At 42.8% G+C, this 15,789-nt stretch overlaps 1 protein-coding gene across 3 annotated transcripts in view; it reads right to left on the minus strand.

Moving 5' to 3' along the window:
* lipea (lipase, hormone-sensitive a) overlaps window positions 1-15,789 on the minus strand; it is a 36,852-nt gene that overhangs the window by 6,564 nt on the left and 14,499 nt on the right. For 2 of the 3 annotated variants that reach the window (XM_061882733.1, XM_061882735.1), the window contains exons 2-8: window positions 14,956-15,203; window positions 10,122-10,406; window positions 9,955-10,045; window positions 6,989-7,143; window positions 6,722-6,907; window positions 4,504-4,656; window positions 4,265-4,409 (exon numbers count right to left, since the gene is read on the minus strand). In XM_061882733.1, the coding sequence (XP_061738717.1) occupies window positions 4,265-4,409; window positions 4,504-4,656; window positions 6,722-6,907; window positions 6,989-7,143; window positions 9,955-10,045; window positions 10,122-10,406; window positions 14,956-15,203 (1,263 nt within the window). The remainder of the gene's footprint in view (window positions 1-4,264; window positions 4,410-4,503; window positions 4,657-6,721; window positions 6,908-6,988; window positions 7,144-9,954; window positions 10,046-10,121; window positions 10,407-14,955; window positions 15,204-15,789) is intronic. The other variant, XM_061882734.1, reaches the window with a different exon arrangement.

A 15,789-nucleotide genomic window follows, 5' to 3' on the forward strand; every position in this document is an offset into this window, starting at 1 on the left:
TCGGGAAATTGTGTTAGATGTAAATATAAACAGAATACAATGATTTGCAAATCCTTTTCAAGCCATATTCAGTTGAATATGCTACAAAGACAACATATTTGATGTTCAAACTCATAAACTTTATTTTTTTGCAAATAATCATTAACTTTAGAATTTGATGCCGGCAACACGTGACAAAGAAGTTGGGAAAGGTGGCAATAAATACTGATAAAGTTGAGGAATGCTCATCAAACACTTATTTGGAACATCCCACAGGTGTGCAGGCTAATTGGGAACAGGTGGGTGCCATGATTGGCTATAAAAACAGCTTCCCAAAAAATGCTCAGTCTTTCACAAGAAAGGATGGGGCGAGGTACACCCCTTTGTCCACAACTGTGTGAGCAAATAGTCAAACAGTTTAAGAACAACCTTTCTCAAAGTGACATTGCAAGAAATTGAGGGATTTCAACATCTACGCTCCATAATATCATCAAAAGGTTCAGAGAATCTGGAGAAATCACTCCACGTAAGCGGCATGGCCGGAAACCAACATTGAATGACCGTGACCTTCCATCCCTCAGACGGCACTGTATCAAAAACCGACATCAATCTCTAAAGGATATCACCACATGGGCTCAGGAACACTTCAGAAAACCACTGTCACTAAATACAGTTGGTCGCTACATCTGTAAGTGCAAGTTAAAGCTCTACTATGCAAAGCAAAAGCCATTTATCAACAACATCCAGAAACGCCGCCGGCTTCTCTGGGCCCGAGATCATCTAAGATGGACTGATGCAAAGTGGAAAAGTGTTTTGTGGTCTGACGAGTCCACATTTCAAATTGCTTTTGGAAATATTCCACATCGTGTCATCCGGACCAAAGGGGAGGTGAACCATCCAGACTGTTACCGACGCAAAGTTGAAAAGCCAGCATGTGTGATGGTATGGGGGTGCATTAGTGCCCAAGGCATGGGTAACTTACACATCCGTGAAGGCACCATTAATGCTGAAAGGGACATACAGGTTTTGGGACAACACATGCTGCCATCTAAGCGCCTTCTTTTTCATGGACACCCCTGCTTATTTCAGCAAGACAATGCCAAGCCGCATTCAGCACGTGTTACAACAGCGTAGCTTCGTAAAAATATAGTGCGGGTACTTTCCTGGCCCGCCTGCAGTCCAGACCTGTCTCACATCGAAAAAGTGTGGCGCATTATGAAGCGTAAAATACGACAGCAGAGATCCCGCACTTTTGAACGACTGAAGCTCTACATAAAACAAGAATGGGAAATAATTCCATTTTCAAAGCTTCAACAATTAGTTTCCTCAGTTCCCAAACGTTTATTGAGTGTTGTTAAAAGAAAATGTGATGTAACACAGTGGTGAACATGCCCTTTCCCAACTACTTTGGCATGTGTTGCTGCCATGAAATTCTAAGTTCTGCTGTCATTATGATGCAAACTGCTGGGATATATATATATATATATATATATATATATATATATATATATATATATATATATATATATATATATATATGGAAGCATTCACATACAATGGCTTATATTGTATGTGAATGCTTCCATTAAAATCTCCTGATGATTGAGGGAACCCCTCATGAAACAGTTCTGTAGAGATGAAGTAGTCTTGTGATTTTACATACATATTGCACTCTACCACGGTATCGAGCACTATTCTCTGGATAATCCAATTAAGACATATATATATATATATATATATATATATATATATATATATATATATATATTCCCATTTAGATAAAGAAAGACTCATGGGTGGGGACCAAGCATCTTTTTGTGTCGTTCTCGCCATTTCCTCTTCCTAAATGTCTGTTAAAGTGTACCAACTTGTCGGAATATGTCTTTAGCCATCTACTTTCCAGGTGAGAAGCATTATTTATGATCTACAATAAACTTACAGGGAGCAGGGAAGCGAGGAAGCAGCAGACCAATATTGTAGGCGCTTTTTGAATGGTTACTTATTGGAATTTTTGGGGGTGGAATGGAAGACCTCTCATTGACTTTTATTCACGTTCATTTAATATTTAAAATGCATTAAAAAAAATGTATCAGTCTTCATGTCTTTAATGATTGTGACCGGTCTGTGGTAATGTTTTGCTGTTGCGGAAGGTCTTAGGCGACGTCTAATCAGGTACGTACAATACTTTAAAAAACTGGTGTCAAACTCAAATACAGAGCGGGCCAAAATTTAAAACTGAACAAAGCCGCGGGCCGAGGTTGAACAAATTAACCCTTTAATAGGGACCCAAACAAGTTTTGCATTGAATATTGACCAAGCAAGGCTTATATAACTTTATAGTGACATGCAACATCCAGTGTCAAATAATAATAATCAAAAAATATCAATGGCATATCAAATTAAATAAAAACACAAATTTAATGCCTTTTTCGGCGGCGGGTTTGAGTTGGTAGTAGCGGGGGTGTATATTGTAGCGTCCCGGAAGAGTTAGTGATGCAAGGGGTTCTATGTAATTGTCCGGTTGTGTTTATGTTGTGTTACGGTGCGGATGTTCTCCCGAAATGTGTTTGTCATTCTTGTTTGCTGTGGGTTCACAGTGTGGCGCATATTTGTAACAGTGTTAACCTTGTTTATACGGCCACCCTCAGTGTGACCTGTATGGCTGTTGACCAAGTATGCCTCGCATACACTTGTGTGTGTGTGTATGAGCCGGATATATTATGTGAGTGCGCTGGCACGCTGTTTTTATGGAAGAAAAGCGGACGTGGCGACATGTAGAGAACGCCAAAAGCAGTGATTCTACTGCCCGCCCCCAATATTATTGTCCGGGTGGAAATCGGGAGAAATTCGGGAGGGTCACTGAACTTCGGGAGTCTCCCGGGAAAATTGGGAGGGTTGACGAGTATTAACGGTGAATGTGGTGTTACAGTGGCGGGCCAGCTCTAATGTTCATTTGATATTGCCTCAAGGGCCAAATGAAATTACACGGCGGGCCAAATTTGACACCTATGCTTTAAAGCAGGGGTGCCCAGACTTTTTCTGCAGGCGAGCTACTTTTCAATTGACCAACTCGAGGGGATCTACCTCATTTATATATATCATTTATATTTATTTATTTATGAAAGAGACATTTTTGTAAACAAGTTAAATGTGTTTAATGATAATACAAGCATGTGTAACACATATAGATGTCTTTCTTTCACAAAGACAAGAATATAAGTTGGTGTATTACCTGATTCTGATGACTTGCATTGATTGGAATCAGACAGTAATGATGAGAACGCCCACATTTTCAAATGGAGGAGAAAAAAAGTTGTCCTTTCTGTACAATACCACATGAAAGTGGTTGGTTTTTGGCATCTAATTCATCCAGCTTCCATACTCTTTACAAGAAAAACATTGGCGGCAAATTCCGTAGCTTGCTTGATTGACATTCACGGCACCCGAGGGTCTTGTGAGATGACGCTGGCTGCTGCCAGTTCATTATTATGAAAAAATGACAGAGAGGAAGGCGAGAAACACTTTTTATTTCAACAGACTTTCGCGCCGTCCCTTCTGTCAAAACTCTAAAGGCCGACTGCACATTTCCTATCTTCACAATAAAAGCCCTGCTTCATGCTGCCTGCGCTAACAAAATAAGAGTCTCGGAAAGCTGGCGTGCACAAGTGATGTGCACGCCAGCTTTCTGAGGGATCGCTTGTGCACGCCAGCTTTCCGAGACTCTGTATTTAGTTAGCGCAGGCAGCATGAAGCAGGGCTTTTATTGTGAAGATAGGAAATGTGCAGTCGGCCTTTAGAGTTTTGACGGAAGGTACGGCGCAAGAGTCTGTTGAAATAAAAAGTGTTTCTCGCCTTCCTCTCGGTCATATTTTCATAATAATGATCTTGCAGCAGCCAGCGTCATCTCACAAGACCCTCCGGTACCGTGAATGTCATTTAAGTGACGTCTTGGTGAAGATTGATGATCACTCATTTTTAGCTCTATTTTTTTTTAAAAGCCTGGCTGGAGATCGACTGACACACCCCCCGCGGTCGACTGGTAGCTCGCGATCGACGTAATGGGCACCCCTGCTTTAAAGCATCCGTTTGGTACGATTATTTGTTATTTCCCATCTGGCAACACTGCCACCATGAATTGATTAACGTGGACCCCGACTTAAACAAGTTGAAAAACTTATTGGGGTGTTACCATTTAGTGGTCAATTGTACGGAATACGTACTGTACTGTGCAATCTACTAATAAAAGTTTCAATTAATCAATCAGTCAATGACCCTTATTACTAACCAAGCAGGTGGCAGTTTTTCAAGGCCCAGCAGTACGCGTAGAAACATTCCTCCAGAGCTCTGGGAAAAGGTGCTTCAGGAGACAGCGAGTAGTCCACAGAGAGAATGGGAACATTCAACTCCTTCGACCAGCTCCGCAGATAATTCTAATTGACCAGAGAAAACATGGGAGAGAAACAAAAGAAAAAAAAATCAGCAAGTGGCGAATCAAGAAATAAGAAAACCGAGTATGCGGCACACCTCGTGCGATCTGGATGTCTGCGCCACAAAGCCGCCTCCGTGGAAGTGGATGAGCAGCCAAGGGGATGGAGGTTGGTGGCGTGCCCACGGGGCGCGGTAAGTAGAGACAGGGGGAGAACCAACGCTTAAGAGAGACAGCAGCTCCTCACTGTGCTGCAAAATAAAAAGGAGACACAAAAGGTCGGTCAATGTCTAGATCAGGGGTCGGGAACCTTTTTGGCTGAGAGAGCTAAAAAGCCAAATATTTTAAAATGTATTTCCGTAAGAGCCATATAATATTCTTTTTTAACACAGAAGACAACTAAACACGTGCATTTTTAAGTAAGACCAACATTTCTAGAGTATAATAAGTCTTTTATTCTTTGTAATAACATTGTTATTCTGAAGCTAACTATGAAGGGGGCGTGGCCCGCCGGCCTGCAGCGAACTGGGGTGTGCCAGGACCGGCCTCAAAATCAGCGAGATCTGCGTAGATGGCTCACCTGAGCCTTGTTATCTAATTACCTGTCGCTCTGTTATAAGCAGCAGCCAGGAGGAGAGACGGGGTTGGGGCTGGAGCCAGAGCCAGAGCGAGAAAGAAAGACAAAAATACAATTGCTGGAAAGCAACTGATGGACTTATTGAAAAATAAAACAATAGTGTAACCCTGAAACAGGCTCTCATGTCGGTGCTTGGTGGTCTGAAGAACCCCCAGGAGGACAAGCCCCACACTAACCAATAATAAATAAATAACTTCTTAACGCAACTTCTTGAACAGGTGCGGTAGTAAACGGATGGATGGACTAAAAATGCATGAGAATGTTTTAGGTTTTGAACATTATTTTTAACATTTATTACAAGTGGAATTAGTCATTACTTATCATATTAAGCAACGTCAGCTAAGATTTATCTGAGAGCCAGATGCAGTCATCAAAAGAGCCACAGGTTCCCTACCCCTGGTCTAGATATAGTTTTTTTGATTGATTGATTGATTGAGACTTTTATTAGTAGATTGCACAGTTCAGTACATATTCTGTACAATTGACCTCTAAACGGTAACACCAGAATAAGTTTTTCAACTTGTTTAAGTCGGGGTCCACGTTTATCAATTCATGGTACAAATACCGTATTTCCTTGAATTGCCGCCGGGTATATAGTATGCGCCTGCCTAGAATTACTTTCGCAAAATAATTAGCGCATACTTAGCATTACTGCCGGCTCAGGATTAACGCCGGGTCAAACTTGTTTCGCAAAATATTATTTTTATTAGCGCATGTCAAGAATTTCCACAGGGTCAAACTCGTCACGTCACGAGTGACACTTCACCTGTCATCATTTTCAAAATGGAGGAGGCTGATTTCAATCATTTGAAATCACATAAAGGGAAGAAGATTAAGAGCTATTCAGTAGAATTTAAGGTCCAAGCTATTGAATATGCTAAAAAGAACAGTAAGCAGCTATGTTTTATTAATATACCGTAGCTGCGTGTGTCAAATATGAGTCATTAAATGACTCCCGCCTCCTGGTGGTAGAGGGCGCTAGTGATCCTTCTTGCGACTACTCGGCTGCAGAAGAAGTGACAACAAGCAGCGATCGTTTATTTTTTCCTCTCGCTTGCACTTTTGACATGGAGGATTACATATCTAAAATAAAACACTTTTCTAAACTGGACTTTCAATCGAAGCAGGAGGTAATAAAGGAAGATCTCCATCGTGACTTTCAAAACTGAAGAAAGATAAGGAAGACTTCTATAAACAAGTTATGGATGCTTTTGATCAGAAGGAGCTGCGCATGGACTTTATTTATAAGTAAAGGTAAGAGCATAATATAGTTTTTCATGATGGTATCCTTACATCACACTCAAATATATAAGCGCAGGCCTAAATTTACCGCATGCCTTTGGTAAGCGCTAGAGTGAGAAGAGGTTTTAAAATAATTAGCGCATGCTTACATTTACCGCATTCCTTTGGTAAGCGCAGGAGTGCGAAGAGGTTTTAAATTAATGAGCTCCTCGGCGGCAATTCAAAGAAATACGGTTTGTGTTCATTGTGTGTCTTAAATGTTTATTTTAGATTCCCTAGTGTGTCTCGGTCTCTGTTTGTTTTTTTTGTTCCTGCGCCCCGGCTGAAGTAACAGTTAGTTTGGGGGGGGGGGCGCATCATAAATGAAAATAACATAGCAAATTGGGTTTTAAAAAATGATGACGTCATACCCAATATGTTTTAAAGTTTTTTTTTACCTGTCCTTCTCGAATGACGTAGGATATCAGACGCATGTCGACTGGCCCGGGCCCCCAGTGCGCCAGTGGAGGGGTCACGTTAGCAAACCGACTGGGGTCGGCAACCAGGGGGAGGCTCAAAGGGACGGGAGGCAGCGTCAAGGACAAGTTCACCTGAACGGTGTAAGAGGCTATTCTGCTGAAACCCTGAGGACAGGAACAGGAAATGCAACGTGAGTCCTGGTAAAAAAAAAAAAAAAAGACGAGGAAATAAAAACATGATTTGACCCTGCCTACTGTTACAAACTCGGACTCTGTGATGTTCCAGAAGGACTTCCAGAACTGCATGTCCAGGTTTTGAGTGATGCGTTCAAACTCGGCACCGCGCAGCTCCGGATCGATGACATACTTTCCCGATGTGAGGAGAGAGAGGGCTGCCAAACCTGGACATAACCAACAATGTTCAGACCACCAGTGAGCGGATCATCATGCAAAACCCAAAATCAGTGAAGTTGGCTCAGTCCTCCACAGACAAGGACGAGGCGAGGGTCTCCACTTTGTCAAATAATGCAATAGAAAATTGTCCAACAGTTTAAGAACAACATTTCTCAACCAGCTATTGCAAGGAATTTAGGGATTTCACCTTGTATGGTCTGTATTATCATCAAAAGGTTCAGAGAATCTGGAGAAATCCCGCAAATTACGGACCTTCGATCCCTCTGGTGGTACTGCATCAAAAACCGACATCAGTGTGTAAAGGATTTCACCACATTGGCTCAGGGAACAGTTCAGAACTTTACCATGAATTGATTAACGGGTGTGGTCAATTGTACGGAATATGTACTGTACTGTACTGTTCAATCTACTAATAAAACTTTCAATCGATCAATCAATCAAGAAAACCATGTCATGGACGCCCCTGCTTATTTCAGCAAGACAATGCCAAGCCACGTGTTACAACAGCGTGGCTTCATAGTAAAAAAATGCGGGTACTACACTGGCCTGCCTGTAGTCCGGACATGTCTACCATTGAAAATGTGTGGCGCATATTGAAGGCTAAAATACCGCAACGGACACCCCGGACTGTTGAACAACTTAAGCTGTACACCAAGCAAGAATGGGAGATAATTCCACCTGAAACGGTTTAAAAATTAATGGCTGTCCAGAGTCGGGACCTGGGGTGGACCGCTCGCCTGTGCATCGGTTGGGGATATCTCAGTGCTGCTGACCTCTCTCCGCTCAGGATGGTCTCCTGCTGGCCCCAGTATGGACTGGACTCTCACAGTATTATGTTAGATCCACTATGGACTGGACTCTCACTATTATGTTAGATCCACTATGGACTGGACTCTCACTATTATGTTGGATCCACTATGGACTGGACTCTCACTATAATGTTAGATCCACTTTGGACTGGACTTTCACACTATTATGTTAGATCCACTATGGACTAGACTCTCACTATTATGTTAGATCCACTATGGATTGGACTCTCACACTATTATGTTAGATCCACTATGGACTGGACTCTCACTATTATGTTAAATCCACTATGGACTGGACTCTCACTATTATGTCAGATCCACTATGGACTGGACTCTCACACTATTATGTTAGATCCACTATGGACTGGACTCTCACTATTATGTTAGATCCACTATGGACTGGACTCTCACTATTATGTTAGATCCACTATGGACTGGACTCTCACTATTATGTTAGATCCACTATGGACTGGACTCTCACACTATTATGTTAGATCCACTATGGACTGGACTCTCACTATTATGTTAGATCCACTATGGACTGGACTCTCACTATAATGATAGATCCACTATGGACTGGACTCTCACTATAATGTTAGATCCACTTTGGACTGGACTTTCACACTATTATGTTAGATCCACTATGGACTGGACTCTCACTATTATGCTAGATCCACTATGGACTGGACTCTCACTATTATGTTAGATCCACTATGGACTGGACTCTCACACTATTATGTTAGATCCACTATGGACTGGACTCTCACTATTATGTTAGATCCACTATGGACTGGACTTTCACTATTATGTTAAATCCACTATGGACTGGACTTTCACTATTATGTTAGATCCACTATGGACTGGACTTTCACTATTATGTTAGATCCACTATGGACTGGACTTTCACTATTATGGTAGATCCACTATGGACTGGACTTTCACACTATTATGTTAGATCCACTATGGACTAGACTCTCACTATTATGTTAGATCCACTATGGACTGGAATCTCACTATTATGTTAGATCCACTATGGACTGGACTCTCACTATTAAGTTAGATCCACTATGGACTGGACTCTCACTATTATGTTAGATCCACTATGGACAGGACTCTCACTATTATGTTAGATCCACTATGGACTGGACTCTCACACTATTATGTTAGATCCACTATGGACTGGACTCTCACTATTATGTTAGATCCACTATGGACTGGACTCTCACTATCATGTTAGATCCACTATGGACTGGACTCTCACACTATTAAGTTAGATCCACTATGGACTGGACTCTCACTATTATGTTAGATCCACTATGGACTGGACTCTCACTATTATGTTAGATCCACTATGGACTGGACTCTCACTATTATGTTAGATCCACTATGGACTGGACTCTCACACTATTATGTTGGATCCACTATGGACTGGACTTTCACAATAATATGCTAGATCCAGTCGACGTCCATTGCACCAGTCGCCCTAAGGGGGAGTGGGTCCCCACATCTGCGGTCCTCTCCAAGGTTTCTCATTGTCATCCCACTGGGTTGAGTTTTTCCTTGCTCTGATTTGGGACCTGAACCGAGCGTGTTGTTGTGGTTTGTGCAGCCCTTTGAGACACTTGTGATTTAGGGCTATATAAATAAACATTGATTGATTGATTGATTGAAAATGTGTCTCCTCAGTTCCCAAACGTTGACAGAGTGTTATTAAAAGAAAAGGCCATGTAACACAGTGGTAAAAATGTCCCTCTGACAACTTTTTTGCAATGTGTTGCTGCCATTAAATTCTAACTTATTATTTGCAGAAACAAATGAAGTTTCTCAGTTGGAACATGAAATATCTTGTCTTTGCAGTCTATTCGATTGAATATAAGTTGAAAAGGATTTGCAAATCATTGTGTTCTGTTTTTATTTACCATTTACACAACGTGCCAACTTCACTGCTTTTGGGTTTTGTACACAAAAGTAAGACAGGTCAACACTCACCCAGCCCTGATTGCTTTTTGCCATAAGCCTCACCGTACGAGACCATGCTTATGACAACAGTCTGGAGGAACGGACGAAGACTTGGCGAGAACTGTCCAAGGAGACAATGGAACATTAGCACAAACTTTATGCAAAAAACAACACATTTGTCTTTGAGTATGGCTGACCTGGAAGCCCAGACATCGGCCGTAGAAACAGGCCTTGTGCATGGAACTGTACTCCTGCACAAACTTGTGGCTCAGGTCGCAGTCTTGCAGGGAATACAGCTGGCCCAAGTCGTTGTCGTTGATGAGGCGCTTGGCCAGGTAGATGAGAGCCCGCAGCTGGCACAAAGCGCTGCAGTAGGCCTCCATCTCTGACACGTTGTGGTCCGCCCTGAAGAAGGTGCTCTTGTGGTTTGAGGCGATGTAGCGAGACTTTTGGATGATGTGGACCAGGCAGGCCATTAAGACCTGAAAGACAGACGGAGGGGATCAGAGCTCACGTTTCGGTGGACTTTTGTATCAATCTGAAACCGTCCTTGTTTTTGTGCTGCAAATAAACAAAGTTGAAACTACAAACCCTGTTTCCATATGAGTTGGGAAATTGTGTTAGATGTAAATATAAACAGAATACAATGATTTGCAAATCCTTTTCAAGCCATATTCAGTTGAATATGCTACAAAGACAACATATTTCATGTTCAAACTCATAAACTTTTTGTTTTTTTGGAAATAATCATTAACTTTAGAATTTGATGCCAGCAACACATGACAAAGAAGTTGGGAAATGTGGCAATAAATACTGATAATGCTCATCAAACACTTATTTGGAACATCCCACAGGTGTGCAGGCTAATTGGGAACAGGTGGGTGCCATGATTGGCTATAAAAGCAACTTCCCAAAAAATGCTCAGTCTTTCACAAGAAAGGATGGGGCGAGGTACACCCCTTTGTCCACAACTGTGTGAGCAAATAGTCAAACAGTTTAAGAACAACCTTTCTCAAAGTGACATTGCAAGAAATTTAGGGATTTCAACATCTACGCTCCATAATATCATCAAAAGGTTCAGAGAATCTGGAGAAATCACTCCACGTAAGCGGCATGGCCGGAAACCAACATTGAATGACCGTGACCTTCCATCCCTCAGACGGCACTGTATGAATAACCGACATCAATCTCTAAAGGATATCACCACATACACTTCAGAAAACCACTGTCACTAAATAAAAATTGTCGCTAAATCTGTAAGTGCAAGTTAAAGCTCTACTATGCAAACCGAAAGCCATTTATCAACAACATCCAGAAACACCGCCGGCTTCTCTGGGCCCGAGATCATCTAAGATAGACTGATGCAAAGTGGAAAAGTGTTCTGTGGTCTGACGAGTCCACATTTCAAATTTTTGGGGGGAAATATTCGACATCATGTCATTCAGACCAAAGGGGAATCGACCCATCCAGACTGTTATCGACGCAAAGTTGAAAAGCCAGCATGTGTGATGGTATGGGGTGCATTAGTGCCCAAGGCATGGGTAACAAGGCACCATTAATGCTGAAAGGTACATACAGGTTTTGGAACAACATATGCGGCCATCTAAGTGCTGTCTTTTTCATGGACGCCCCTGCTTATTTCAGCAAGACAATGCCAACCCACATTCAGCACGTGTTACAACAGCGTGGCTTCGTAAAAAAAAAATGCGGGTACTTTCCTGGCCTGCCTGCAGTCCAGACCTGTATCCCATGGAAAATGTGTGGTGCATTATGAAGTGTAAAATACGACAGCGGAGACCCCGGACTGTTGAAGGACTGAAGCTCTACATAAAACAAGAATGGGAAAGAATTCCACTTTCAAAGCTTCAACAATTAGTTTCCTCAGTTCCCAAATGTTTATTGAGTGTTGTTAAAAAAAAAGGTGATGTAACACAGTGGTGAACATGCCCTTTCCCAACTACTTTGGCACGTGTTGCAGCCATGAAATTCTAAGTTAATTATTATTTGCAAAAAAAATAAAGTTTGAGTTTGAACATCAAATATGTTGTCTTTGTAGCATATTCAACTGAATATGGCTTGAAAAGGATTTGCAAATCATTGTATTCTGTTTATATTTAACACAATTTCCCAACTCAAATGGAAACGGGGTTTTGTAAATGAACAGCAAACTTTTTTCTCATTGCGGAATATCTTACAATAATTCAGCTGGAAGGGTTGTCTATAATCACTCATAGAGCACAGACCTACACCTGGCCCTATACCCCAATGGTAAAGGACCTTTTTAAAAATCCTGAAACTAGACCAGGGGTGTCAAACTTATTTTCAAAGAGGGCCACATCGCAGTTATGGCTGCCATCCGAGGGCCGCTTGTAACATTGAATATAAAAATATAAAAATATAATCGCCTCATTGTATTATTGTCTATGCATTTGGTTATTTGATTTGAATTGATGGATAACTTGTCTTTTTCAAGTCCACAAAGCACTTGAAGAAGGCAAGACCCGTGTCCCTCGGGAAGTCCTGTGGGGAGTGCTCAGAGAGTATGGGGTATCAGACTGTCTTATTGTGGCGGTCCGCTTCCTGTATGATCAGTGCCAGAGCTTGGTCCGCATTGTAAGTCGGACACGTTTCCAGTGAGGGTTGGACTCCGCCAAGGCTGTCCTTTGTCACCCATTCTGTTCATAACTTTTATGGACAGAATTTCTAGGCGCAGTCAAGGCGTTGAGGGGTTCCGGTTTGGTAACCGCAGGATTAGGTCTCTGCTTTTTGCAGATGATGTGGTCCTGATGGCTTCATCTGACCGGGATCTTCAGCTCTCACTGGATCGGTTCGCAGCCGAGTGTGAAGAAACTGGGATGAGAATCGGCACCTTCAAGTCCGAGTCCATGGTTCTCGCCCGGAAAAGGGTGGAGTGCCATCTCCGGGTTGGGGAGGAGACCCTGCCCCAAGTGGAGGAGTTCAAGTACCGAGGAGTCTTGTTCACGAGTGAGGGAAGAGTGGATGGTGAGATCGAAAGGCGGATCGGTGCGGCGTCTTCAGGAATGCGGACCCTGTATCGATCCGTTGTGGTGAAGAAGGAGCTGAGCCGGAAGGCAAAGCTCTCAATTTACCGGTCGATCTACGTTCCCATCCTCACCTATGGTCGTGAGCTTTGAGTTATGACCAAAAGGATAAGATCACGGGTACAAGCGGCCCAAATGAGTTTGGGTCGCTCCCTTAGAGATAGGGTGAGAAGCTCTCTCATCCGGGAGGAACTCAAAGTAAAGCCGCTGCTCCTCCACATGGAGAGGAGCCAGATGAGGTGGTTCGGGCATCTGGTCAGGATGCCACCCGAACGCCTCCCTAGGGAGGTGTTTAGGGCACGTCTGACCGGTAGGAGGCCACGGGGAAGACCCAGGACACGTTGGGAAGACTACGTCTCCCGGCTGGCCTGGGAACGCCTGGGGATCCTCTGGAAAGAGCTGGACGAAGTGGCTGGGGAGAGGGAAGTCTGGTAGAGATGCGCGGTTTGCGGTTTATCCGCGGAGTCCGCGGATAAACCGCGGGTCGGGTGGTTGACATGACGAAAAAATAGATTTTAATTACATGCGGGTGGTTGGCGGATATATATTTGATATGCATGGTTCTGTGATCGGTATCCTTTGCCGTTCAAAGTGCCATTTAAGACCCGTGTCATAAAGCGAAGAAGACAATAAGAGACGCTATTATTCTCCTGAATGACTGCCAGCAGTCACCCAGATAATAAGTATTAGGGCGTGCTATGAAGCCATTATCTTTGTCGCCTACTACAACATGTAAGATCTGCTTGTCAGTCCAGCAATATGTTGTGTGTGGCTTTCACGGCGACTGCAAGGCATACTGGGTGACACAGAGTACACTAATGGTTGTGATATAAACAATTTTAACACTCTTAGTAATATGCACCACGCTGTGAAGCCACACTAATTAAGAACGACAAACACATTTCGGGAGAACATCCTCACAGTAACACAACATAAACGCAACACAACAAATACCTATAATCCTTTGTATTCATGACACATCCTGACTATTTTATACACCCCGCTAGCAGCAACCCCCCCGTGCGTCGGTAAGGTGGGCGGGGTTGGGGCCGCGGGGGTGTAAAATATATTCAGGTAGTGTCACGGATACAAAGGATTATGGGTATTTGTTGTTTCGTTTATGTAGTGTTACTGTGAGGATCTTCTCCCGAAATGTGTTTGTCAATCTCGTTGGGTGTGGCTTCACAGCGTGGCGCATATTAGTAAGTGTTCAAGTTGTTTATATCACAACCATCAGTGTACTCTGTGTCACCCAGTATGCCTTTCAATCTTGTACGTGTGATTGAGGAAGCTGCAAACAACATGTTGCCAGATCAACAATTGGTTCGTACATGTTGTTGAAGGTGTCTAAGGTAATGGCTTCACAGCACGCCCATATTCTTGTCATCAGGATGAACGCTATTGGATAGTCAAGGGTACGTTAGCGGCTCCAATTGTCATCATTACTCTGCGAAACAGGTTTGATTAGCTCTGTGAGTGGTAAAGGCGGACAACCTCTGATGTATCTCAGCGGGCGGGTACGGTCCTGATAAAATGTTGGTTCGGGTGGACGGCGGGTGGATGACGACTTTGGTGACGCGGATGCGGATGATATAATTGCCTATCCGCGCATCTCTAAAGTCTGGGCTTCCCTGCTTAGGCTGCTGCCCCCGCGACCCCAGGCCTGCTATAGAGGTTGACTTATTTTTACACTCGTCTGAAAGTGAATAAAGATGACATTTTTATAAATATATTTATAATTTAGAAAAAAAAACATGAAAAGGGTTCTCAGGTTTAAAAGTGTATTTTATTTAGTTGTCCACCTATTTACGCTTCCTGTCCATTTATTTAAGATTTTAGATTGGATTACCGTATTCTAATTTCAATTTTTTTCTGGGAAATTCAGAAAATAGTCCCAGAATGTGTGGAACTTGAAATATTCTATTTTATTTCCAATGTCAGGGGAACATAGACAATGAGATTTCCATACCTTGATCAAGGAGCGATAGCCATTTCCTGGCGTTTGTTCGTCAAAGTCATAATGGTGGAAGACGGCCGTGAAGCTGGCGACCATGGGCTCCAGGGCTCGACTGTGCTCCTGAATCTCTTTCATGCACTCCACCAAGCGCTGGGAAACATCGCGGTGTTGAAGATCCGTGAGTTCAGAAAAAGCAGCGATGTTCTCCTCACACGTTTCCTCCAAGGATGTAAACACCACTTTGAAATCCATGTCTGAGGCTGAGTCATCAAGAGAGAGACAAGATATTGTTCATAAGTCTCCCACCACGTTTGCAGATGTTGTGTCATGTGATCACTCGGTGCAAAAAAAAAAAGAAGAACCACTAACCTTTGCATAAACACGGACCGGACTGATCTTTCAGACTGCAACAAAAGTCATTGCCTGGCTTTGACAACAATCTTGTTATCTTGTTTTTCCCCTCAGTTAAGTCTGAGGAAAGCACTTTGGAACTGGGCCAGTATTTGCTGACTCAAGACAAACAAGGAAGAAACTATATACTGTATTGGAGGTCTAAGAAATGGGTGACTAATCCGGTGTCTAAGAAATAAAAACAAAGTCAAAGCTGAGTGCGGCGTTGAATACAATGTTGCCAAGTCTGCTTATTATAAGTGACCTTGGACTTGTTTTTCAAGTACCGGTATCGGTATGACCAATACTGACCCTGGACTACTGGGTATCGGATCGACACCCAAACGTGTAGTATCGGCCAAAACTAATGTGAAGTGTCATTTAAAAAAAAGTCTCGTACGGTCTTTAGCGCCGCCCTAGTGGCTCTCTGGAGCTTTTTCAAAAATAAATGAAAAA

The sequence above is a fragment of the Nerophis ophidion genome, linkage group LG21 (assembly GCF_033978795.1).
Source record: "Nerophis ophidion isolate RoL-2023_Sa linkage group LG21, RoL_Noph_v1.0, whole genome shotgun sequence".
Classification (NCBI taxonomy): domain Eukaryota; kingdom Metazoa; phylum Chordata; class Actinopteri; order Syngnathiformes; family Syngnathidae; genus Nerophis; species Nerophis ophidion.